The sequence below is a fragment of the Microcaecilia unicolor genome, chromosome 2 (assembly GCF_901765095.1).
Source record: "Microcaecilia unicolor chromosome 2, aMicUni1.1, whole genome shotgun sequence".
NCBI lineage: Eukaryota > Metazoa > Chordata > Amphibia > Gymnophiona > Siphonopidae > Microcaecilia > Microcaecilia unicolor.
The window spans coordinates 585532857-585554982 of NC_044032.1; the positions used below are offsets into that span (position 1 = coordinate 585532857).

The window sequence follows — 22126 nt, forward strand, 5'->3', positions numbered from 1 at the left end:
GCCTAAAAGGTCTGTTGTGCTCACTGGTCAATGCCAGGATTATGCTTAGCACTGACAAAGACTGTCCATTATGGGCATGAAAAAAACTCCAAGTTATTTATTTATTTTTTTAATTTTCTTTTTCATTTCTTCATCACTAATCTTCTTCCAATTATATAAGTTGTCCATTCACATCAGGTTAGACTTCAAAGTATATTATTTCTGCAAATGCTAAACATTGAAATCATCAGTACTATCTGCTAATTCCCAAAAGGTCCCATTTCGAATTCACGCTTTATCAAGAAACGCATTTCACTGTGCCTTCATTTTCTTGCAGTCTATTTTTTCGGCTCCTCTCTCTGTTTGACAGAGGAGCCGAAGAAATAGACTGCAAGGTCCTCTCTGTTAAATATATTGAAGTTTACACCACCAATCATGAAATTCACTTGTTTGAAAATTGTGAGGTATAGTTGCTGCTCAATAATGGACTCTTTCCATTTGAGATTAGGTTGGAGACTAATTTTTAGACATTTCAACACTTCCTTTCTAATAACAGGGTTGTTAGTTTAAAGTGATGGCATCTAGACTGACTTTTAGATGTGTCACAATACAGGTTCCTTTATTATTTGTTGATCCAAAACCTCTATTTGTTATGCAAAAAGAAAATATTTTGGTACTTTCAGTCTTTTAAAAATTTATTTCACTAAACAGCCCAAAACGTACTACACAAACAATCCATGCTTCTCCAGTGCAGAACTTACACTTTTTATGTATGCCTTTCAAAACCAACACTTATCTTTTACGCCATTTGCATAAGTATAAAAAATAGAGTCAGTGATTGTCATGAAGGTTACCGAGATCCTTTCCTCTTAAAAATTTGTGGTTGAATTATAAGTATCTGTGAGAGCCAAGCACTTTACTACTACTACTACTACTATACAAAGTTTGTTTTACACAGCCCTACACCCCCCGTTCCAAACCCCCCTCCCTTTGCAGATAAATACTATAGATTTTGCACACACAGTTTGCAGCATATCAACTAAAGGGCCCTTTTACTAAAGCTTAGCATGTGCTAATGGATGTTAGCACCTTGTGCATGCTAATATGGCTACATGGCCAAATTACGTGCACAACTTAACTGATTAGCAAGCTAATCAGCACCGATAACTGGTAGCTAACATCCAATTAGCAGCACTAATTGAATTAACATTCACAACTTTCTAAGCATATTCTACAATGCAGCGTCTGTAAATTCTAATGCGCACATTCAAAAAGGGGGCATGGCCATGGGCATAGAACAGGCGGGTTGTGGGCGTTTCAAAAAAACTATATGCACCATTATAGAATACACCCGATCTGCGCCTACCTTAGGCACAGGTATTTAGGCCTGGTTTTAGGTGTCCTAAATGGAGTGGAGGAGTGGCCTAGTGGTTAGGGTGGTGGACTTTGGTCCTGGGGAACTGAGGAACTGAGTTCAATTCCTGGCACAGGCAGCTCCTTGTGACTCTGGGCAAGTCACTTAACCCAACCCTCCATTACCCGCCACATTGAGCCTGCCATGAGTGGGAAAGCACAGGGTACAAATGTAACAAAAAAAAAAAAGCCTAAATTTTAGTTGAAAGAACAGCTAATTTTAGGCATAGTTTATATAATCACGGCACCGATTTTTAAGGTGCCATATAAAGAATTTCCCCATATACAGAAGACCCATAGGTATAAAATAGGATGTACAGCGTTTAGCGTATAGTAATGTCTGTTAGTGCACACTAAGCTTTAGTACCAGGGCTCCTAAGTGTAATTACATGCGTAACTGCAAATTAGAGCCAATTACTGCCAATTAACACCAATAGCTGGTTACTAAAGCCAATTAGCAACTAATTTATCAATTAAGTTACACACATAACTGACCTTAACCTATAATTTGGGCGTACAAGTTTGCACCCTAAGTGTCAGGGGAAAAATGTCCTACCTTTACTGTGCCAATTACTATTTGCATTTTTTAATATGCCATCCATTAAAATATTTTCACATTATCACACTGTATGCTGTTAGCTCTTTCCATCAGTGGAATACTTACAGAGAGGCATTCTGAAAACCACCTTAGCTTTTTCCCTCTGTGATTACCAGTCAGTTTATCTACTTCTTGCTTAATATCTCTGGACACTTTACCACAGAGCAGAGGTGGTGTGCCTGGCTCCATAGCACGATCTGATAAACAAAAATAAAGATTAACACATGGAAAAATGTGTTTAAAACATTATAGTAAGGGCCGTATTCAGTAACTGGCGGTCAAAATTAGGCACCGGAAAGATCCACGCTAAACTTGTATTATAAAAACTAAGTGCCCTTTACAGAACAGCACTCAGAACCGATTCCTGTGCCCAAATTTCGCAAGGCCTTATGCCTCCTGAAATAAATTCTGGTGCTCAAGTTGGGCATGCAATTCAAGAATTCTATAACATTGGGCATGAATTTTTGGAATGCCCCGACCCACCCATGCCCCTTCCATGGCCACGATCCCTTTTGGGTTGAAAGCAAAACACTTTGGCTGCACAGTGTTATAGAACAGCGTGTACGCGGATGTGATGTAAGTCCAATAATTAGTAACTCGTTAATTAATCTGCATTTGCATCTGCTCTGTGTGTCCAAATTTGGGCAACCTATATAGAATCGGGAGGTAAAAGTATTGTAACATATAAAATTAACGTACCAGTATTGCCTATAATCTCTTCCCAGGGTCTGTCTGCCAGAATATTTATTTGAAGAGGAATTATTAGAGGTGTTAAAGACCAGAGCCTCACAGTAGAGTCACGAGAACAAGATGCCATGGTGAATGGTCGACTGGGATGACAAGTGAGCCCTAATGAAAAAAATCAGGTTTTAGGAATCAATAGATCAAACAAGTACAGGAAGACAATTGTGAAGAAATAGCCAAAGCAGAGAAGAGTTTTATCTATCATAAAGGGGGCTAAGGAAAATTTCTCAAAGTGATTTTTGTGGGTAAACAAGTGTTTACCTGAAGAAACACCCCCTTGGAAAACTGACCTCCACATTCTACAGGGAACAGAGGTGGATTTCAAAGGAAAACGCCATAGGCCTACAAGCTCTTCTGGCTTGCTGAAATTTACCCAAATAAGAACCCGAAAAGGTCATAAAGCACCTGCAGCTCATGAGTTCCCTTTAAAGTCAAAATATCTAACTGACATCAATCCTTTAAATGTGTCTATATTTCCACTGTAAACTTTTCAAATGATTTTTATTAAAATAGGAAAATCCAATACACTGGTAGATCTTAATCTGTAAAACTTTATTTCTTTAGCAGCACCATAGACTGCAGCAGATATCTGGCTTTGCCTTCCCCATTGTCAGTGAGCTCTGTAATAAGTATGTAGGTATTGCCATACTGGGACACAGTGAAGGTCCATCAAACCCAGCATCCTGTTTCCAACAGTGGCCAATCAAGGTCATAAATACCTGGCAAGATCCTAAAACAGTACAAAACATTTTATGCTTGCTTATACTAGAAATAAGCAGTGGATTTTCCCCAAGTCCATTTTAATAATGGCTTATGGACTTTTCTTTTAGGAAGCTATCCAAACCTTTTTTAAACCTTGCTAACTGCTTTTACTACACTCTCTAGCAATGACATTAGAAAAAAGTTAAGACTGTGGATACAAACTGAAGCACCTCACATACCTTACAGCAGGGTGACTAGAGCATTGTGGGACCTTTTGGGAATTAGCAGATAGTACCGACCATTCAGCATACCTATAAAATTTTACTACTCAACTACTCAGCAGTTTTCAAGGCAAAGTACAAGCAGAATATAAGATCTCCACATGCAACAAAATGCAATGAATAGAAAAGAAAGCATAAAAAGGCATCTTCCAATCAACATGTAGAGCCAACAATTCAGCAACTAACTGAGTGGGGCCACATCATTACAATTCTAGCTAGTATAAGCTTTTAAATCAAGTATATTTTCAGACCTTTGCAAAAGTCACATACTTCAAGTTACATATGTTCCATAATGTAGGCTAAAAGGCCCCTTTTTGTGCAGCCTGACTCCACCCATTTGCTATTGGTAGGAGAGTATAGGTATTCTACAAAGATGATCAGATTAGATGATCAGACACATACAGCCACAATATAAGGGTCAACATTCAAAGTGATTTAACCAGCCAGAAACGGCTCCTGCTCAGTTAAATCGCTTGTGTGGAGCTATCAGCCAATATTCAGCAGCACTTAACCAGTTAGTGCCGCTGAATATCATTACAGACTGGTAAACTGAAAGCTGTTTATTTTGTGGGTGGTCCAGGGGTGTAGTCGGACCACATAAAACTATCTTATTTTTATGTGGGGCCAGTTAGACAGTTAAGTGCTTAATATGGCACTTACACTGCATAAGAGATAGCTAGCCACATAAACCGAGATATTCAATGCCAGTGCCCGGACATGGCCCAGCATTAAATATCTGGGAATAAGGCCACTACCGCCAGTTGAATATCTACCCCATAGTGCCCACATAATCAGAAAAGTAATTAAGGAATGCCTTGTATACTTATTCTATGCTCTAGAAGCCAATGGAGCTGTATAAGAACAAGAACTATATAATCAAATCTTGATCCCCAGAGTAACAATCTGACCACCATGTTCTGCACAAGCTGCAATGCTTTAACCAAGGATGCAGACAACCTCTGTAGATTATCTTGAAGTAGTCTAGTGGTTTCAAGTGTTGCACCACTCTCATTTGTAGTATGCTGCCCATACAACTCTATTAATATTAGAATGCAATGTCAGGTTCTGGTCCAAGAGCACCCTCATATACAGCACCTCCAATTTAACTGCAATTCCATATCCCCTACTTGAATTACCCCTGGGGGAATAAAGGAAGGATTATGTGAAACAAAGAGGACCTCAAATCTTTTTTATAGTTTATCATTTATTATTGTTTATCATTTGAGTTGGCTAAAACCACTTTTTTTTACAGACGCAAATCAAGACAGTGTATGGCTTAAATGATCCAAACAGAAAAGAACGCCATATAGTATAGGAAAACAATCAGACATACAGCCAGATCATATACGCCCCATAGTGACTGACTGCAGGATTTCTCAGGTTCAGACCACTTTACTTAAGATCAGATAAAATTTGTATAACTAATTTGAAACTTTCCTAAGAACCTACAAAGGCAAGGTTAAAAAAAGTGACTCTCTAGACCAACCTTAAATTTCATATTTGAGGTATCCGATCAAAAAGGAAAGGTTAGCCCATTCCACAGAAATGGAGCCATAAAACAAAAAGTGCTTTTTTTTAGTAGATTCCCAGTAGACCCTGGAAGGACAAGCCTGTGGTCACTGACAGACAGATGATCAAAACCCTGCGCTGTTCCAAACAGCGCTCCAAAAATAGTGCTGGAACAGTGCGGGGCATTATTAGACCTATGACTGGAGAGAATTGCATGCAAATTTAAGCACGTAATTATCTCTGATCATGGGGTAGAAGTGCGGGAGAATTGTGCCTGAGCATGCGCTCAGCACAATCCTCCCGCACTTGTTTGACAGGTCTGGGCTGTCAAAAGCCCAAACCTGTCAAACACAGGGGCTGGAGGTCCATGGGACCACCAGGCTCCAACTACCCCTGCCCCGAGCAACGGGGGCTGGAGATCTGGCGGACCTCCGGTCCCCCCCGACGATCCAAGGATACACTGGGCAGGGCTGGACGCCGCCATTTTGTGGCGTCGCAGGAAGAGTAGGGAGGCAGGCTACCCTCCCTCCTCCAACCCACAAGGTGGGGGGGTAGGGAAGACTGGACCACCAGGGACCCCCTGCTGGGGGACTAGGGGGGGGGCTGGAGACCCACCGGATCTCTAGCCCTCCCTGAACCTGGGGGGGGGGGTTGGTTGTTCGCCCACTAGGCCACCAGGGACCCTTTGCTGGGGGAGTTAGGGGGGCTGGAGACCCACTGGATCTCCAGCCCTCCCTGAACCTGGGGGGGGGGGGGGGGGGGATTGTCGGGGGGGACTGGCAGGTTTACTGTAGGGGGGAATGGAGGCCTGCCAGCATGAAAATGCATGCTGGACAGAGCTCACCATTCCTCCCCAACAATCTGCAAACCCTAACGCCAGCTTGCTGGCCGCTGATCATAGGGAATGAATATGTTTAGCCCTGTTTAGCATGCATTTGCATGCTAGTTGTGTTCAGAGCCCTCAAGTGCATGTTTCATGCGCTCGAGGGCTCTGATCATGGGGAGTTAGCAAACACTGGCGCTAATATGGCGCTAACAGCCTCTAGCGCCGGCGTTTGCTTCTGATCATCCCCCTGTGAGAGATCAAAGGTGGCATGTAGGAACATAGGGAATAGTTAGAGAAGCAAGACAATGTGGTCTACCACTATGAAGAGCTTTGAAAGTTAAGGTCAAGATCTTGAACTTTATTCTGTACTCAATGGGTAACCAACAGTTTAAAAAGTAAAGGGAAGACAGTCTCATCGTTTAGCATGGCAGAGTCTGTAGCCTTTTTAACTCTGATTTTGAAACACCGGCATAAATAACATTACAATAATCAAGACGTGATACCACAAAAGTGTAGAATAATATATGTAGGACATCTAGGCTTAAATAACTCTATACTCACCTAAATTTACATAGGGCTAAGAAGCTGGATTTCAAAACTGATGGAATTTGATCTGAGAAGGTTAGTTTGGAGTTCAGTGTTACTCCAATGCATTTAAATTTATAAAAACAGGCTGAACAGTTGAGTGATAGTCCATGTTCTGACAACCACTGAACTGTAGCTTAAAAACAGTCCACTACTGCAGATGGAAACATTTCTTCACTAGTACAGAAGGGGGTATAAATTATGCCAGCTGCATGAGGGCGAGAATGGGCACTGAAAAAATTGAGCATATCCCAAAGCACTAGTATATAAATTTTAAAATAATAGTGCAGAAAGCAAAGAACCCTAAGGAACATCTCAAGACAACTTAGGTCATCCAGAAGTTGTTATTACAACTCTCAACTGCTGCTCATGTCCTATAAGGCATGTGTAAAACTAATTACTGTCCCTATTCTCTGTAACTGCATTTGCCCAAGCAGACATTCGTGATGTACCAAACTGAATGCCACTGGTATTTCTAAAAACATTTACCACAAAACCAGATCTGCTAGTCTCCAGACCCCGAATCAGTCTGTCAAACATGGCAGTCATGAGCTTCTTGACTTCATGGGTGCTCCTGAAACCATGCTGCCAGAGATCTATGGAATAATATTTCTCAATATACATACATAGTAACATAGTAGATGACGGCAGAGAAAGACCTGCACGGTCCATCCAGTCTGCCCAACAAGATAAACTCATTTGTGCTACTTTTTGTGTATACCTGACCTTGATTAGTTATCTGCCATTTTAACGGCACAGACCGTAGAAGTCTGCCCAGCACTAGCCCCGTCTCCCAACCACCAGCCCTGTCCCCCACCACAGGCTCTGCCACCCAATCTCCGCTAAGCTTCTGAGGATCCATTCCTTCTGAACAGGATTCCTTTATGTTTATCCCAAGCATTTTTGAATTCCGTTACCGTTTTCATCTCCACCACCTCCTGCGGGAGGGCATTCCAAGCATCCACCACTCTCTCCATGAAAAAAATACTTCCTGACATTTTCTTGAGTCTGCCCCCTTCAATCTCATTTCATGTCCTCTAGTTCTACCACCTTCCCATCTACGGAAAAGGTTTGTTTGCAGATTAATACCTTTCAAATATTTGAATGTCTGTATCATATCACCCCTGTTTCTCCTTTCCTCCAGGGTATACATGTTCAGGTCAGCAAGTCTCTCCTCATACGTCTTGTTATGCAAATCCCATACCACTCTCGTAGCTTTTCTTTGCACCGCTTCAATTCTGTTTACATCCTTAGCAAGATATGGCCTCCAAAACTGAACACAATACTCCAGGTGGGGCCTCACCGACGACTTATACATGGGCATCAGCACTTCCTTTCTTTTGCTGGTCACACCTCTCTCTCTATACAGCCTAGCAACCTTCTAGCTATGGCCACCGCCTTGTCACACTGTTTTGTCGCCTTCAGATCCTCAGATACTATCACCCCAAGATCCCTCTCCCTGTCCATACATATCAGACTCTCACCGCCTAACACATATGTCTCCTGTGGATTTCTATTCTCTAAGTGCATCACTTTGCATTTCTTCGCATTGAAATTTAATTGCCAAACCTTAGACCATTCTTCTAGCTTCCGCAGATCCTTTTTCATGTTTTCCACTCCCTCCCGGATGTCCACTCTATTACAAATCTTACTTTCGTCTGCAAAAAGGCAAACTTTACCTTCTAACCCTTCGGCAATGTCACTCACAAATATATTGAACAGAATCGGCCTCAGCACCGATCCCTGAGGCACTCCACTACTCACCTTTCCCTCATTCGAGTGAATTCCATTAACCACCACCCTCTGGCATCTGTCCGTCAACCAGTTCTTAATCCAGTTCACGTCAGGCCCTATCTTCAGCCTGTCCAGTTTATTTAAGAGCCTCCTGTAGGGAACCGTGTCAAAAGCTTTGCTGAAATCTAAGTAAATTACGTCTATAGCACGTACCTGATTCAATTCTCCGGTCATCCAGTCAAAGAATTCAATGAGATTCATTTGGCACGATTTCCCTTTGGTAAAACCATGTTGTCTTGGATCTTGCAACTTATTGGCTTCCAGGAAATTCACTATCCTTTCCTTCAGCATCGCTTCCATTACATTTCCAATAACCAAAGTGAGGCTTACCGGCCTGTAGTTTCCCTATCACCACTTTTGTGAAGAGGGACCACCTCTGCCGTTCTCCAATCCCTCGGAACCTCTCCCGTCTCCAAGGATTTATTAAACAAATCTTTAAGAGGACCCGCCAGAACCTCTCTGAGCTCCCTCAATATCCTGGGGTGGATCCCGTCCGGTCCCATGGCTTTGTCCACCATTAGGATTCCTAGTTGTTCATACACACTCTCTTCCTTGAACGGTGCTATATCCACTCCATTCTCATATGTACTTCTGCCAGTCAATCGTGGTCCTTCTCCAGGATTTTCTTCTGTGAAAATAGAACAAAAGTATCTATTTAGCAAATTTGCTTTTTCTTCATCATTATCTACATAGCAGTTCAAAGCATCTTTCAGTCTCACAATTTCCTTTTTAGTCATTTTCCTTTCACTAATATACCTGAAGAAATTTTTGTCTCCCCTCCTTACCTTTCTAGCCATTTGTTCTTCCGCTTGCGCTTTCGCCAGACGTCTCTCTCTCTTGGCTTCTTTCAGTTTCATCCGGTATTCCTCTCAGTGTTCCTCCTCTTGAGTTTTTCAGTATTTCTGGAACGCCAACTCTGTAGCCTTTATTTTCTCTGCCACTTGCTTGGAGAACCATATGGTTCTGAAAGTGTGCCAAAATGATATGCTCTATCACTTTGGCCAGGAAGGGAATAATTAGGTAGTAAGGCATCAATGGTGGATTATTTTGAAAACAGGATATACAATTTATTTTTTATTTTTTTTACTCAACTGGAGTCAGTGATAACCTAACAATCTATAAAATAACAGCCATTATAACTACTACTACTAATTCATCATCATTTCTATAGTGCTACTAGACATTTAGCGCTGTACTCTTAAACATGAAGAGACAGTCCCTGCTTGAAACAGCTTACAATCTAATCAGAACAAACAGGACAAATAAGGGATAAGGGAATTACTAAGGTGAGAATGATAAAAACAGACAAGGGTACTGTACAAGTGAATAGGGGTTAGGAGTTAAAAGCAGCATCAAAAAGGTGGGCTTTTAGCCTAGATTTGAAGTCGGCCTTACATTGCATTATAAAAATTCTTATATTCCAAGAAGTAGCCAGGCAGACCCTGGGAAGTTATAAAACATTAACCAGCTCTACATCAATGTCTATTCAACATTCAGTCATTCAAAAATTTCTTAAACAGAAAAATTTCTGACGACGTCCTAAAAATCAAATAATTTTTTGTTTCTCTAATATAAGTAGGAAGAGAATTCCAAATTGTTGGAGCCCGATATGCAAATCTTGTGGAAAAGATAGTTTTATTCCTCAACTTACTAGGATCAGGAAAATGAAGATGTAAGCAATCTCAAAAATTTATTTCATTTGTTGCAATATCAATCCTTTCTGTTAACTACAAAGGGGCCAAATTATAATGAGATCTGAAAAATAAAGTACAAATCTTAAATTGGATGCAAGCTTCAACTGGCAACCAATGCAACTTTATTAGAAGTGGGGACACTCTGTCATGTTTTTAGGTCGAACGGTGGTATTCTGGATGGTTTGAATTTTTTTAATTAAGCTTTCCTGACATCCTACATGTATACTGTTGCTGTAACCTACGACAGAAAGAAACAAGCTCTTAACCACCAACTGAAAGACATGAGTTTCAAGTAAATTATGGAGACTTCTCAGTTTCCTAAGTAAAAGAAATGATTTTTTTAAACATATTACTTTAGAAATGTAATGTTAATGTACTGGATAAGGTTATCCCTAAAATTTTGATGTTATCCGCAAAAGAGAAGGTCTGATAACTCAATTTCAATATATTATCATTCCAAATACCATCATCTTGACCCAACAGCAAGAATTTTGTTTTTTTTTTCCTTATTGAGCTTCAGATGATGGTTTTGAATCTAAGACTCCAATATGTTAGTACAGTCTCTAATCTGTAGGGCAGTAACTTCAGCTGAATAAGCGATAGGTAACCATATAGTAACGTCGTTGGTATAGCTAAAGATTTTATAGATGGCATAGGTTATAACTCCCCCTAAAGAAGGCATTAATAGATTGAATAAGACTGTCGAGAGTGGGGAACCCTGGGGACCTCCACTTTCAGCCAACCATTCCTGACACAGCATCTTTAAATTTCACTCTACATTTCTTGATGTAAGAAAACCTTCAAACCATCCCAAAACATTATTCCCGATACCTAAGCCATCCAGGATACTCAATATCAATTGATGATCTACAAGATCAAACTGCACTATATAAAACTGTACTATTTTTGCCTTAGTTCCCTTTCCCAAAAGCGACCGACTCTCCGCAAGTAAAGCATTTAACACTGTTTCTGTGCTAAAATGTTTACATAAACCTGTTTGAGAATAATGTAGCACATTGAACCTCTCCAAATACCCTATCAACTGCTTCATCACCACATCTTCCATAATTGTAACAAACAACAGGATCAAAACTACAGGACAACAGTATCATCAGATTCTTTCCTTGTTATTTTTAGGAATTGGCATAAGAATTTTATGATCCATCTCCACTAGAAATGTACCTATGGCCAACAGACGGTTACTCCAGTCATTCAATCTATGGAGGAACTGACTCAGGGCAGCTTTTATTATGTATGGTGAACAAATATCCAACATAAAATAAGAACTATATTGATGAAATACAAATTCTCATCCTGTAGTGGGGAAAAATCCAATCAATATCTATCAGCTGGAAAGATATCCTCCTTTCCTCTGTTAATAATCAACATCTCCTTAGCAGCTTGAAGTAAAGCAATCTCCTTTGGTATTTTACTAACTTTCACTTTAAAATAATATGCTAAGCATTGCTCAGTAGGGGGTTGTTCATCCAATTTTAAAATATGATTAGGTTTAGAAAACTGATTCACTAACTGAAATAATTTTCTTTGATTGACTAATTCTTTACCTATTATTTGGGTAAAAAAAAGCGTTTTTATTCATCTTAATCAGCTGTTTATAAACGTTTATTGCTGCCCTCCATTTACCTTTAATCTCTTAGGAGCTATTTCTCTGCCAGCTTTTTTCCCTACAACAACATAATCTCTGGGCTTTTAATTTAGCATCAAACCATGGATTATTCTTCTGACCACTGACCTGCTTCCTTTTTATATCATGTCTAACACACTCTCAACTAAGTCATTCTAATTCTCAATTAAACTAACATTCCCACAATCATTATTAATAGAGTTCTGCTGTATATAAGCCCAGAACTTGACTTTATCTATCTTCTAGAGGTCTGAATAATCTTACAAGGCATCTTCCACTGATTCCTCTCGCTCCAATACATAGTGAAAGCTAACAAAACATGATCTGACCAAATCATGTGTTTGCCATATAATATTGTCAATTTTCATCATCAATGTTGAATCAACAGAGTAAGCTAAAAGATTCAAACGATGGCCTTGCTCATGCGAAGAATGGAATCTCGGTCACATCAAATTCAAAGATCTTAAAAAGTCTCACAGATCCTTCACATTAATATCTAACTCATCCTCTAAATGTAAATTGACATCTCCAAGTAGAAGAATGTTCTTAAAATTAATAGAATATTTAAATAAAACATCATAAAAATCTCTTTCTTCCATGCACTTATTAGGAGGACAGTAAAAAAGACAGAACAACATGGTCCCTCTAAATCTAACTAGAGGGACAAGGGTTGTCGAGAAAGAAGTAATTACAAGCTTTATCTCTTTCTTCCCACCCCCTCAAATACACCCCATTGTTCAGACACCCTATCTAAATTAAGGACAGAAAGCATTGTTTGCAGTTGTACAATTCTGCATTTTTGTTTAAAAACATGCTGTTAAATCATCAGGCCTAAATCTGCTAGGTGCTGCTGGTATTCCTCTCTCATTGCCTCATCGTTTGTGTATCTCCATTGTTGCTAACTTCCTTATACAATTACTCCCTATTTGATACAAACCTAGGGCCCTTTTTACAAAGCCGTGGAAAAAGGGGCCCTGTGGTATCACTGGTACGTGGACTGGTCGGACGCAGAGGCTCTTTTTACCGTAGTGGGGGGGGGGGGGTTGTTTTTGTTTTTAAAGGAAATGGTTGTGCGGTAAGTACAATCTTGCAATGCAGCCATTTCCTGGGTAAGCCCTTACTACTTCTGGCGGTGAAAATAAAAAAATATTTCCGGTTGCGTCAGAAATGGCATGCACTGGGGGTGGCACTACCGCTGTCATGGACAGGATGCTGGGCTCGATGGACCCTTGGTCTTTTCCCAGTGTGGCATTACTTATGTACTTATGACAATGCGCAGTAGCTCTACTGCGGCGTTGTAAAAGGGCCCCTTAATGCTTGAATTACAGTTATCAAACTCTCCACCAACCCTGTGCTGCACTACAGAAAGAAGCACCCAGTACAAGAAGGTTTGACACATCAGCTTTGTCAGAGACAACTGTACCTACCAGGGTCAACAGGTCAACATGATCCACTGTTGGTGGACTGTATACAAGATACAAAGACGCAACTTTATTTCCTATTATCAATATATCTATAACCCTTTCAGCCACAGGTTCCTCTAACTTGAACCATAAATCATTTTTAGCCAGAATTAGTACCCCTTCTCTCCTCTTGTCAATATGGGGCTGATTAAAGGAATAGTAATATGTGAACTCAGTTGATTAATCAGCACTGTATCACTGTCTATTAGCCGGGATTCCATAATGCACAGTATAACAGACTATCAATCAGTTAGAATATCATTTACAATAAGATTTTATTATGCACAGGGTGAACATTTAATATATTTATCACTGAGTTAACCAGATCTAATACCCTGACCTACTTAAACAGGACTGTGGCGGCATGCGTGAGTATGGATTGGTCCCTATTCTCAATCTATATACTATATGGGGTCTGACAAATTATAACGACCATATCCAGACCTAACAGTTATCTGCCTTTGTCACAGGAGGCCACAATTCAAAATAAGCAATCAACACTAGTAACAAACAGAGAACCTGGATAGCTTACCTATATATGTTACATCTTACAAACTCCAGAGGGAAGTTCTCCTTGGTACAAGTTTTACAGTGAGAGTAAGCAGAAAATTTAGACTGACATCATACGCCATATACCCTGGCTTTGGAATGAGGTTCATTCTTGTCATAGTATGCACAAAACTAACCCATCTGGAGAAATTGTACCCTGAAAGTATCCTATTATTAATATAGTCAATTTCCAGCATAAAATCTATCCACTTTACCCCCAGGACATCCAAGGTATACACAAATAACTATTTGCTATGAGCTTTTGGCAAGGGTCTGCCAGTGAGCAGGACTACTAAGGGCCTGCTCCTTAAACAGGAGGTGTCAACCAAATTCAGTGATGTCCCCCTGTAAGGTTGCTGCTGCAGTCCTTCTGTCTGATGTCAGTATCCAAGAAAACAGGCTGTCTAAGCTCTGCGGAGAGATACATAGTAACATAGTAGATGACGGCAGAAAAAGACCTATACGGTCCATCCAGTCTGCCCAACAAGATAATTTCACGTGTGCTACTTTTTGTGTATACCTTACCTTGATTTGTATCTGCCATTGTCAGGGCACAGACCGTATAAGTCTGCCAATCTCTAGCCCCGCCTCCCAACCACCAGCCCCGCCTCCTGCCACTGGCTCTGGCACAGACCGTATAAGACTGCCCAGCACTATCCCCGCCTCCCAACCACCAGCCCCACCTCCCACCACCAGTTCTGGCACAGACCATATAAGTCTGCTCAGCACTATCCCCGCCTCCCAACCACCAGCCCTGCTTCCCACCACCAGCTCTGCCACCCAATCTCTGTTATGCTCCTGAGGATCCACTCCTTCTGAACAGGATTCCTTTATGTTTATCCCACGCATGTTTGAATTCTGTTACCATTTTCATCTCCACCACCTCCTGCGGGAGGGCATTCCAAGCATCCACCAGTCTCTCTGTGAAAAAATACTTGCTGACATTTTCTTGAGTCTGCCCCCCTTCAATCTCATTTCATGTCCTCTCATTCTACCGCCTTCCCATCTACGGAAAAGGTTCGTTTGCGGATTAATACCTTTCAAATATTTGAACGTCATATCACCCCTGTTTCTCCTTTCCTCCAGGGTATACATGTTCAGGTCAAAAGGTCTCTCCTCATACGTCTTGTAACGCAAATCCCATACCATTCTCGTAGCTTTTCTTTGCACCGCTTCAATTCTTTTTACATCCTTAGCAAGATACGGCCTCCAAAATTGAACACAATACTCCAGGTGGGGCCTCACCAACGTCTTATACAAGGGTATTAAAACTTCTTTTCTTCTACTGGTCACACCTCTCTCTATACAGCCTAGCAACCTTCTAGCTACGGCCACCGCCTTGTCACACTGTTTCGTCGCCTTTAGATCTTCAGATACTATCACCCCAAGATCCCTCTCCCCGTCCGTACCTATCAGACTCTCCCCGCCTAAAACATACGTCTCCCTTGGATTTCTACTCCCTAAGTGCATCACTTTGCATTTCTTCACATTGAATTTTAATTGCCAAACGTTAGACCATTCTTCTAGCTTCCGCAGATCTTTTTCATTCTTTCCACTCCCTCCGGGGTGTCCACTCTGTTGCAAATCTTGGTGTCATCCGCAAAAAGGCAAACTTTACCTTGTAACCCTTCGGCAATGTCACTCACAAATATATTGAACAGAATCGGCCCCAGCACCGATCCCTGAGGCACTTCACTACTCACCTTTCCCTCCTCCGAGCAAACTCCATTTATCACCACCCTCTGGCGTCTGCCCGTTAACCAGTTCCTAATCCAGTTCACCACTTCGGGTCCTACCTTCAGCCCATCTAGTTTATTCAAGAGCCTCCTGTGGGGAACCGTGTCAAAAAGCTTTACTGAAATCTAAGTAGATTACGTCCATAGCACGTCCTTGATTTAATTCTCCGGTCACCCAATCAAAGAATTCAATGAGATTCGTTTGGCACGATTTCCCTTTGGTGAAACCACGTTGTCTTGGATCTTGCAACTTATTTGCTTCTAGGAAATTCACTATCCTTTCCTTCAGCATTGCTTACATTACTTTTCCAATAATCGAAGTGAGGCTTACCGGCCTGTAGTTTCCGACTTCTTCCCTATCACCACTTTTGTGAAGAGGGACCACCTCTGCCGTTCTCCAATCCCACGGAACCTCTCCCGTCTCCAAGGATTTATTAAACAAATCTTTAAGAGGACTCGCCAGAACCTCTCTGAGCTCCCTCAATATCCTGGAATGGATCCCGTCCGGTCCCACTGCTTTGTCCACCTTTAGATGTTTAAGTTGTTCATACACACTCTCTTCCATGAACGGTGCTATATCCACTTCAATCTCACATGTAGTTTTGCCAGTCAGTCGTGGTCCTGCTCCAGGATTTTCTTCTGTGAAAACAGAACAAAAGTATCTATTTAGATAGGAAACAGTCCAAAGCTCCCTTCTGAGGATTCTTCATAAGAAAACAGTATCTGTTCCTAAGGGCTTGACCCTTTGCAAGGGAAGCATCAACTTGCGGTGAAGATCCCTGACAACGGGTGGGTCTAATGGTACTGACCGTTGAAGTCCCACTGTGAGATGTCTGCATCCCAGAATACATGATGGTGGAGCTCTGCACATTATTATTATTATTAGCATTCTCAGCAAGTAGAAAACACAGCTGTCTGCTTTATAGATATCTAAACAGTAATATGACTATTACCAATTTATATAGATGCCTCAAGACAGGTGGAGACCCACTCGACGTCTCACTGCTCCCAGTGTTTAAGTTCTCGAAGCAGCCATGCTACTGACGCTCCCGATGCCGGTGCCTCCGACCTCTATACCCATGCCAACATCGAGGAACCGGACTTGGTTCCAAAAATTCTCTCTCGATAAGTCTCTTGGGAAACCTGGGTCCTCTTCTTTATGTGAACACAGTTAGCAGGGGTATGGTCAGGCCCACGACAGTGCAGACACCAAGAATGGGTGTCTTTTCCCAAGATAGTTCGACTGCACCAGGTACAGCACTTGAAGTCACTGGGAGTCTTCTTGGATATGGATGGGAAAACCTCATTGGCTAAATAAAATGACTCGACAGTGCCTAAAAAGGGGCAAGGCACAGAAAAAAGAAAGGGGAAGAACCGACCAAAGTCTGGGCATAAAAACAGCCCAATGACAATGGAAAAATAAGAAAAGAAACCGAAGCAAAATAAAACTAAGGAAAATAAAGGACAGATTTGAAAAAGGCCCAAATAAAGGAGCCACAAGGAAAATGAGAAAAATTAGCCGAAAGGCACTTAAAAGTTCTCAAGAACTGGGCGAGTGAGGAGAGGACAAAAAAAGTGCACCTTCTCCTCACGCGGGAAAAAAAGAGAACTGAAGAGACGGCATTCGCGCAACGGGTGGGAAGATATTTGCTCATGTGTGGTGGAGCGCAGCTCACACCACAAAGCTCCCTCTTTTTTTTTTACTATAGCAGAAGCCAGAAGGGTGACACGGATCGGGGTCACCCACTTGTGATAAGATTGAAGCCTGCTTGTCCTGTCCTCGGAGAATGTCATCATCTCAACAGAAGTGGTAAACGATTAGTATATCACATAAGGATTTTATCACATAGTATATGTGTTTAGTATGCCATAAATATGTTATCATACTTTAAAACACTAGCCAACAAGATTTTGAATGTCTGTAATAAAAACATTTGAAGACATGAACAGTAAACATTTTTCTATGAAAAATATATTTTGAATGGAGGTGAACCACTGTATACAGTGGTGGAAATAAGTATTTGATCCCTTGCTGATTTTGTAAGTTTGCCCACTGACAAAGACATGAGCAGCCCATAATTGAAGGGTAGGTTATTAGTAACAGTGAGAGATAGCACATCACAAATTAAATCCGGAAAATCACATTGTGGAAAGTATATGAATTTATTTGCATTCTGCAGAGGGAAATAAGTATTTAATCCCTCTGGCAAACAAGACCTAATACTTGGTAGCAAAACCCTTGTTGGCAAGCACAGCGGTCAGACGTCTTCTGTAGTTGATGATGAGGTTTGCACACGTCAGGAGGAATTTTGGTCCACTCCTCTTTGCAGATCATCTCTAAATCATTAAGAGTTCTGGGCTGTCGCTTGGCAACTCGCAGCTTCAGCTCCCTCCATAAGTTTTCAATGGGATTAAGGTCTGGTGACTGGCTAGGCCACTCCATGACCCTAATGTGCTTCTTCCTGAGCCACTCCTTTGTTGCCTTGGCTGTATGTTTTGGGTCATTGTCGTGCTGGAAGACCCAGCCACGACCCATTTTTAAGGCCCTGGCGGAGGGAAGGAGGTTGTCACTCAGAATTGTACGGTACATGGCCCCATCCATTCTCCCATTGATGCGGTGAAGTAGTCCTGTGCCCTTAGCAGAGAAACACCCCCAAAACATAACATTTCCACCTCCATGCTTGACAGTGGGGACGGTGTTCTTTGGGTCATAGGCAGCATTTCTCTTCCTCCAAACACGGCGAGTTGAGTTCATGCCAAAGAGCTCAATTTTTGTCTCATCTGACCACAGCACCTTCTCCCAATCACTCTCGGCATCATCCAGGTGTTCACTGGCAAACTTCAGACGGGCCGTCACATGTGCCTTCCGGAGCAGGGGGACCTTGCGGGCACTGCAGGATTGCAACCCGTTATGTCGTAATGTGTTACCAATGGTTTTCGTGGTGACAGTGGTCCCAGCTGCCTTGAGATCATTGACAAGTTCCCCCCTTGTAGTTGTAGGCTGATTTCTAACCTTCCTCATGATCAAGGATACCCCACGAGGTGAGATTTTGCGTGGAGCCCCAGATCTTTGTCGATTGACAGTCATTTTGTACTTCTTCCATTTTCTTACTATGGCACCAACAGTTGTCTCCTTCTCGCCCAGCGTCTTACTGATGGTTTTGTAGCCCATTCCAGCCTTGTGCAGGTGTATGATCTTGTCCCTGACATCCTTAGACAGCTCCTTGCTCTTGGCCATTTTGTAGAGGTTAGAGTCTGACTGATTCACTGAGTCTGTGGACAGGTGTCTTTCATACAGGTGACCATTGCCGACAGCTGTCTGTCATGCAGGTAACGAGTTGATTTGGAGCATCTACCTGGTCTGTAGGGGCCAGATCTCTTACTGGTTGGTGGGGGATCAAATACTTATTTCCCTCTGCAGAATGCAAATAAATTCATATACTTTCCACAATGTGATTTTCCGGATTTAATTTGTGATGTGCTATCTCTCACTGTTACCAATAACCTACCCTTCAATTATGGGCTGCTCATGTCTTTGTCAGTGGGCAAACTTACAAAATCAGCAAGGGATCAAATACTTATTTCCACCACTGTATAGTTAAAAGATGTAAATGACAGACAAATTAAAAACTGATAAAAATAAAGTTTAAAAATAAAACATTAAAAGGTTTTTACCATACACATCTGCCCCATGATCATAGACTGTATCCAGGCAGGTGCCATCTCTCGTATCCCACACTCGGATTGTGTAGTCCCAGCTCCCTGAGATTAATAGGTATGGGATTTCTGTATTCCACATCAGCCCACGTACTGGTGAGGTATGCCCACTAAGAACACTTATGCAAGCATCTTGTGTATAATCCCATATTCTTACAGTACTGAAATAAACAAAGGAAGAAGTGACTAGATCAGTCAAGCAGTAGCACAGTATTGCTGCTAACATGATCACAAATGTGAGATATTTTCTAATTAGTATTCAAACCAAATGTTTATAACAAAATCTATGCGATGATATACTTTTCCATAATTTTACAGAGCCTACGCATTTTACTAGATTTATGGTTACATTTCTTGTAACCAGATATTACTGAACTGATATATTATTTGCATAGCATTTTGGATGTATATACAGTAGTGCAGAAGACACATCACATAGTTATAAGGTACTGGGCTTAAGGAGTTACTATTAATTAACAGCAGAGCAGGCAAAGTTAACACTAGATAGTCAGCTGCACTCAACTGGTTAACAGTGTGGTTGAATATCTGCTTAAAGCGAAGATACTTACCTGTAGCAGGTATTCTCCGAGGACAGCAAGCTTAGTCTTCTCACTAGTGGGTCGAAAATCCGCGTCGGCCCAGGAACCGGCATAACAGACAGCAAAAAACTTACCAGAGCCTTCTGGTGCGCATGCTGTGTCCCACCACGCATGCGCGGAGTGTCTTTCCGCAGGTCACGCAACCGCGCTCCTCAGTTTAATCCAACAGCATAAGAAAAAGGAAAGGTGGGCAGGATGCTGTCCTAGTAGAATACCTGGTACAGGTAAGTATATTTGCTTTCTCCGAGGCTATATTCTTCTCACAAGTGGGGAATCCCTAACATCCAGGCTCACCCAAAACAATAAACATTGGTCAATTGGGCCTCGAAACGGCGAGGATGTAACATAGATTAACCTGAAACTATATACAAACTAGCTGAGAGTGCAGCCTGGAACAGAAACAAAACGGGCCTAGGAGGGTGGAGTTGGATTCTAATCCCCAAACAGATTCTGCAACACTGACTGCCGAAACTGACTATCGCGTCGGGTATCCTGCTCAAGGCAGTAATGAGATGTGAATGTGTGGACTGAAGATCACGTCACAGCTTTACAAATCTCTTCAATGGAGGCTGACTTTAAGTGAGCCACCAATGTAGCCATGGCTCTGACATTATGAGCCGTGACATGACCCTCCAGAGTCAGCCCGGCTTGGGCATAAGCGAAGGAAATGCAATCTGCTAGCCAACTGGAAATGGTGCATTTACCGATGGTGACTCCACTCCTGTTGGGATTAAAAGAAACAAATAACTGGGTGGACTGCCTGAAGGGCTTCGTCCACTCCATGTAAAAGGCAACTATCTCTTGCAATCCAAGATGTGCAAGCTGCTTTCGCCAGGGTAGGCACGAGGACGAGGAAAATATGTTGGCAAGACAATCGACTGGTTCAGATGGAACTCCTGACACCGCCTTCGGCAGGAACTCAGGCTGCGTGAGGGGGACTACTCTGTTGTGATGAAACTTAGTAAAAGGAATAAAACCTTTCTTCCCAAGGGCCATCTTCCAAAACCTGATACAATCCCTGGTACTAAGCCACCTGGACTACTGCAACTCACTCTACGCTGGCTGTAAAGAACAGACCATCAAGAAACTCCAGACAGCCCAGAATACTGCAGCCAGACTCGTATTCGGAAAAACAAAATATGAAAGTGCAAAACCCCTAAGAAAGAACCTACACTGGCTCCCACTGAAAGAACGTACCACGTTCAAAATATGCACGATTGTACATAAAATCATTTATGGAGACGCCCCGACCTATATGCTAGATCTTGTGGACCTTCCACCCAGAAATGCCAAACAATCCTCCCGCACCTTTCTCAACCTACACTTCCCCAGCTGTAAAGGGGTCAAATACAAATTTACACATATGTCCAGCTTCTCCTACATGAGCACGAAGATGTGGAACGCACTACAAACTCACTTGAAAACGATCAACGATCTAAACAGCTTCCGCAAAGCTTTGAAAACCTCTCTCTTTAACAAAGCCTACCACGAGAATCCATAACGACTAGAACACAACCCCTTACACTCCTTTATTCAGAATGTCTCACTGTATAGCTGCATAACCTGATCCTCTTGTCTTCTTTATCCCTTTGTAACATCAATTGTATTTCTTCTCTATTATGACAATGCCATAACAGATCTCTGTAAGCCACATTGAGCCTGCAAACAGGTGGGAAAATGTGGGATACAAGTGCAATAAATAAATAAATAAATAAAAATCCACCATTAAGGCCTGAAGCTCACTGACCCTAGGAGCTGAAGTAACAGCCACCAAGAAAATGACCTTCCAGTTCAAGTACTTCAGATGGCAGGAATTCAGCAGCTCAAAAGGAGCTTTCGTCAGCTGGTTGAGATCCCATAACACTGGTGGAGGTTTGAATGGGGGCTTTGACAAAAGCAAACCTCTCATGAAGCAAACAACTAAAGGCTGCCCAGAGATAGGCTCACCTTCTACACACTGATGATAAGCACTGATTGCACTAAGGTGAACCCTTATGGAGTTGGTCTCGAGACCAGACTTTGATAAGTGTAGAAGTTATTCAAGCACGGTCTGTGTAGGGCAAGTAAGAGGATCTAGGGCAAACCAACCTCCATTTGAAAGAATAGTACTTAGTGGAATCTTTCCTGGAAGCAAGCAAGACTTTGGAGACACCCTCCGAAAGACCTAAAGAAGTGAATACTAGGCTCTCAACATCCAGGCTGTGAGAGTCAGAGACTGGAGGTTGGGATGTAGAAGCGACCCCTTGTTCTGAGCGTTGAGGGTCGGAAAACAGTCCAATCTCCACGGTTCTT

At 41.9% G+C, this 22126-nt stretch overlaps 1 protein-coding gene across 1 annotated transcript in view; it reads right to left on the reverse strand.

Moving 5' to 3' along the window:
• WDR17 (WD repeat domain 17) overlaps window positions 1–22126 on the reverse strand; it is a 272532-nt gene that overhangs the window by 90972 nt on the left and 159434 nt on the right. Inside the window, exons 13-15 of the mRNA XM_030191530.1 lie at window positions 19194–19396; window positions 2690–2839; window positions 2057–2187 (exon numbers count right to left, since the gene is read on the reverse strand). Coding sequence (XP_030047390.1) covers window positions 2057–2187; window positions 2690–2839; window positions 19194–19396 — 484 coding nt within the window. The remainder of the gene's footprint in view (window positions 1–2056; window positions 2188–2689; window positions 2840–19193; window positions 19397–22126) is intronic.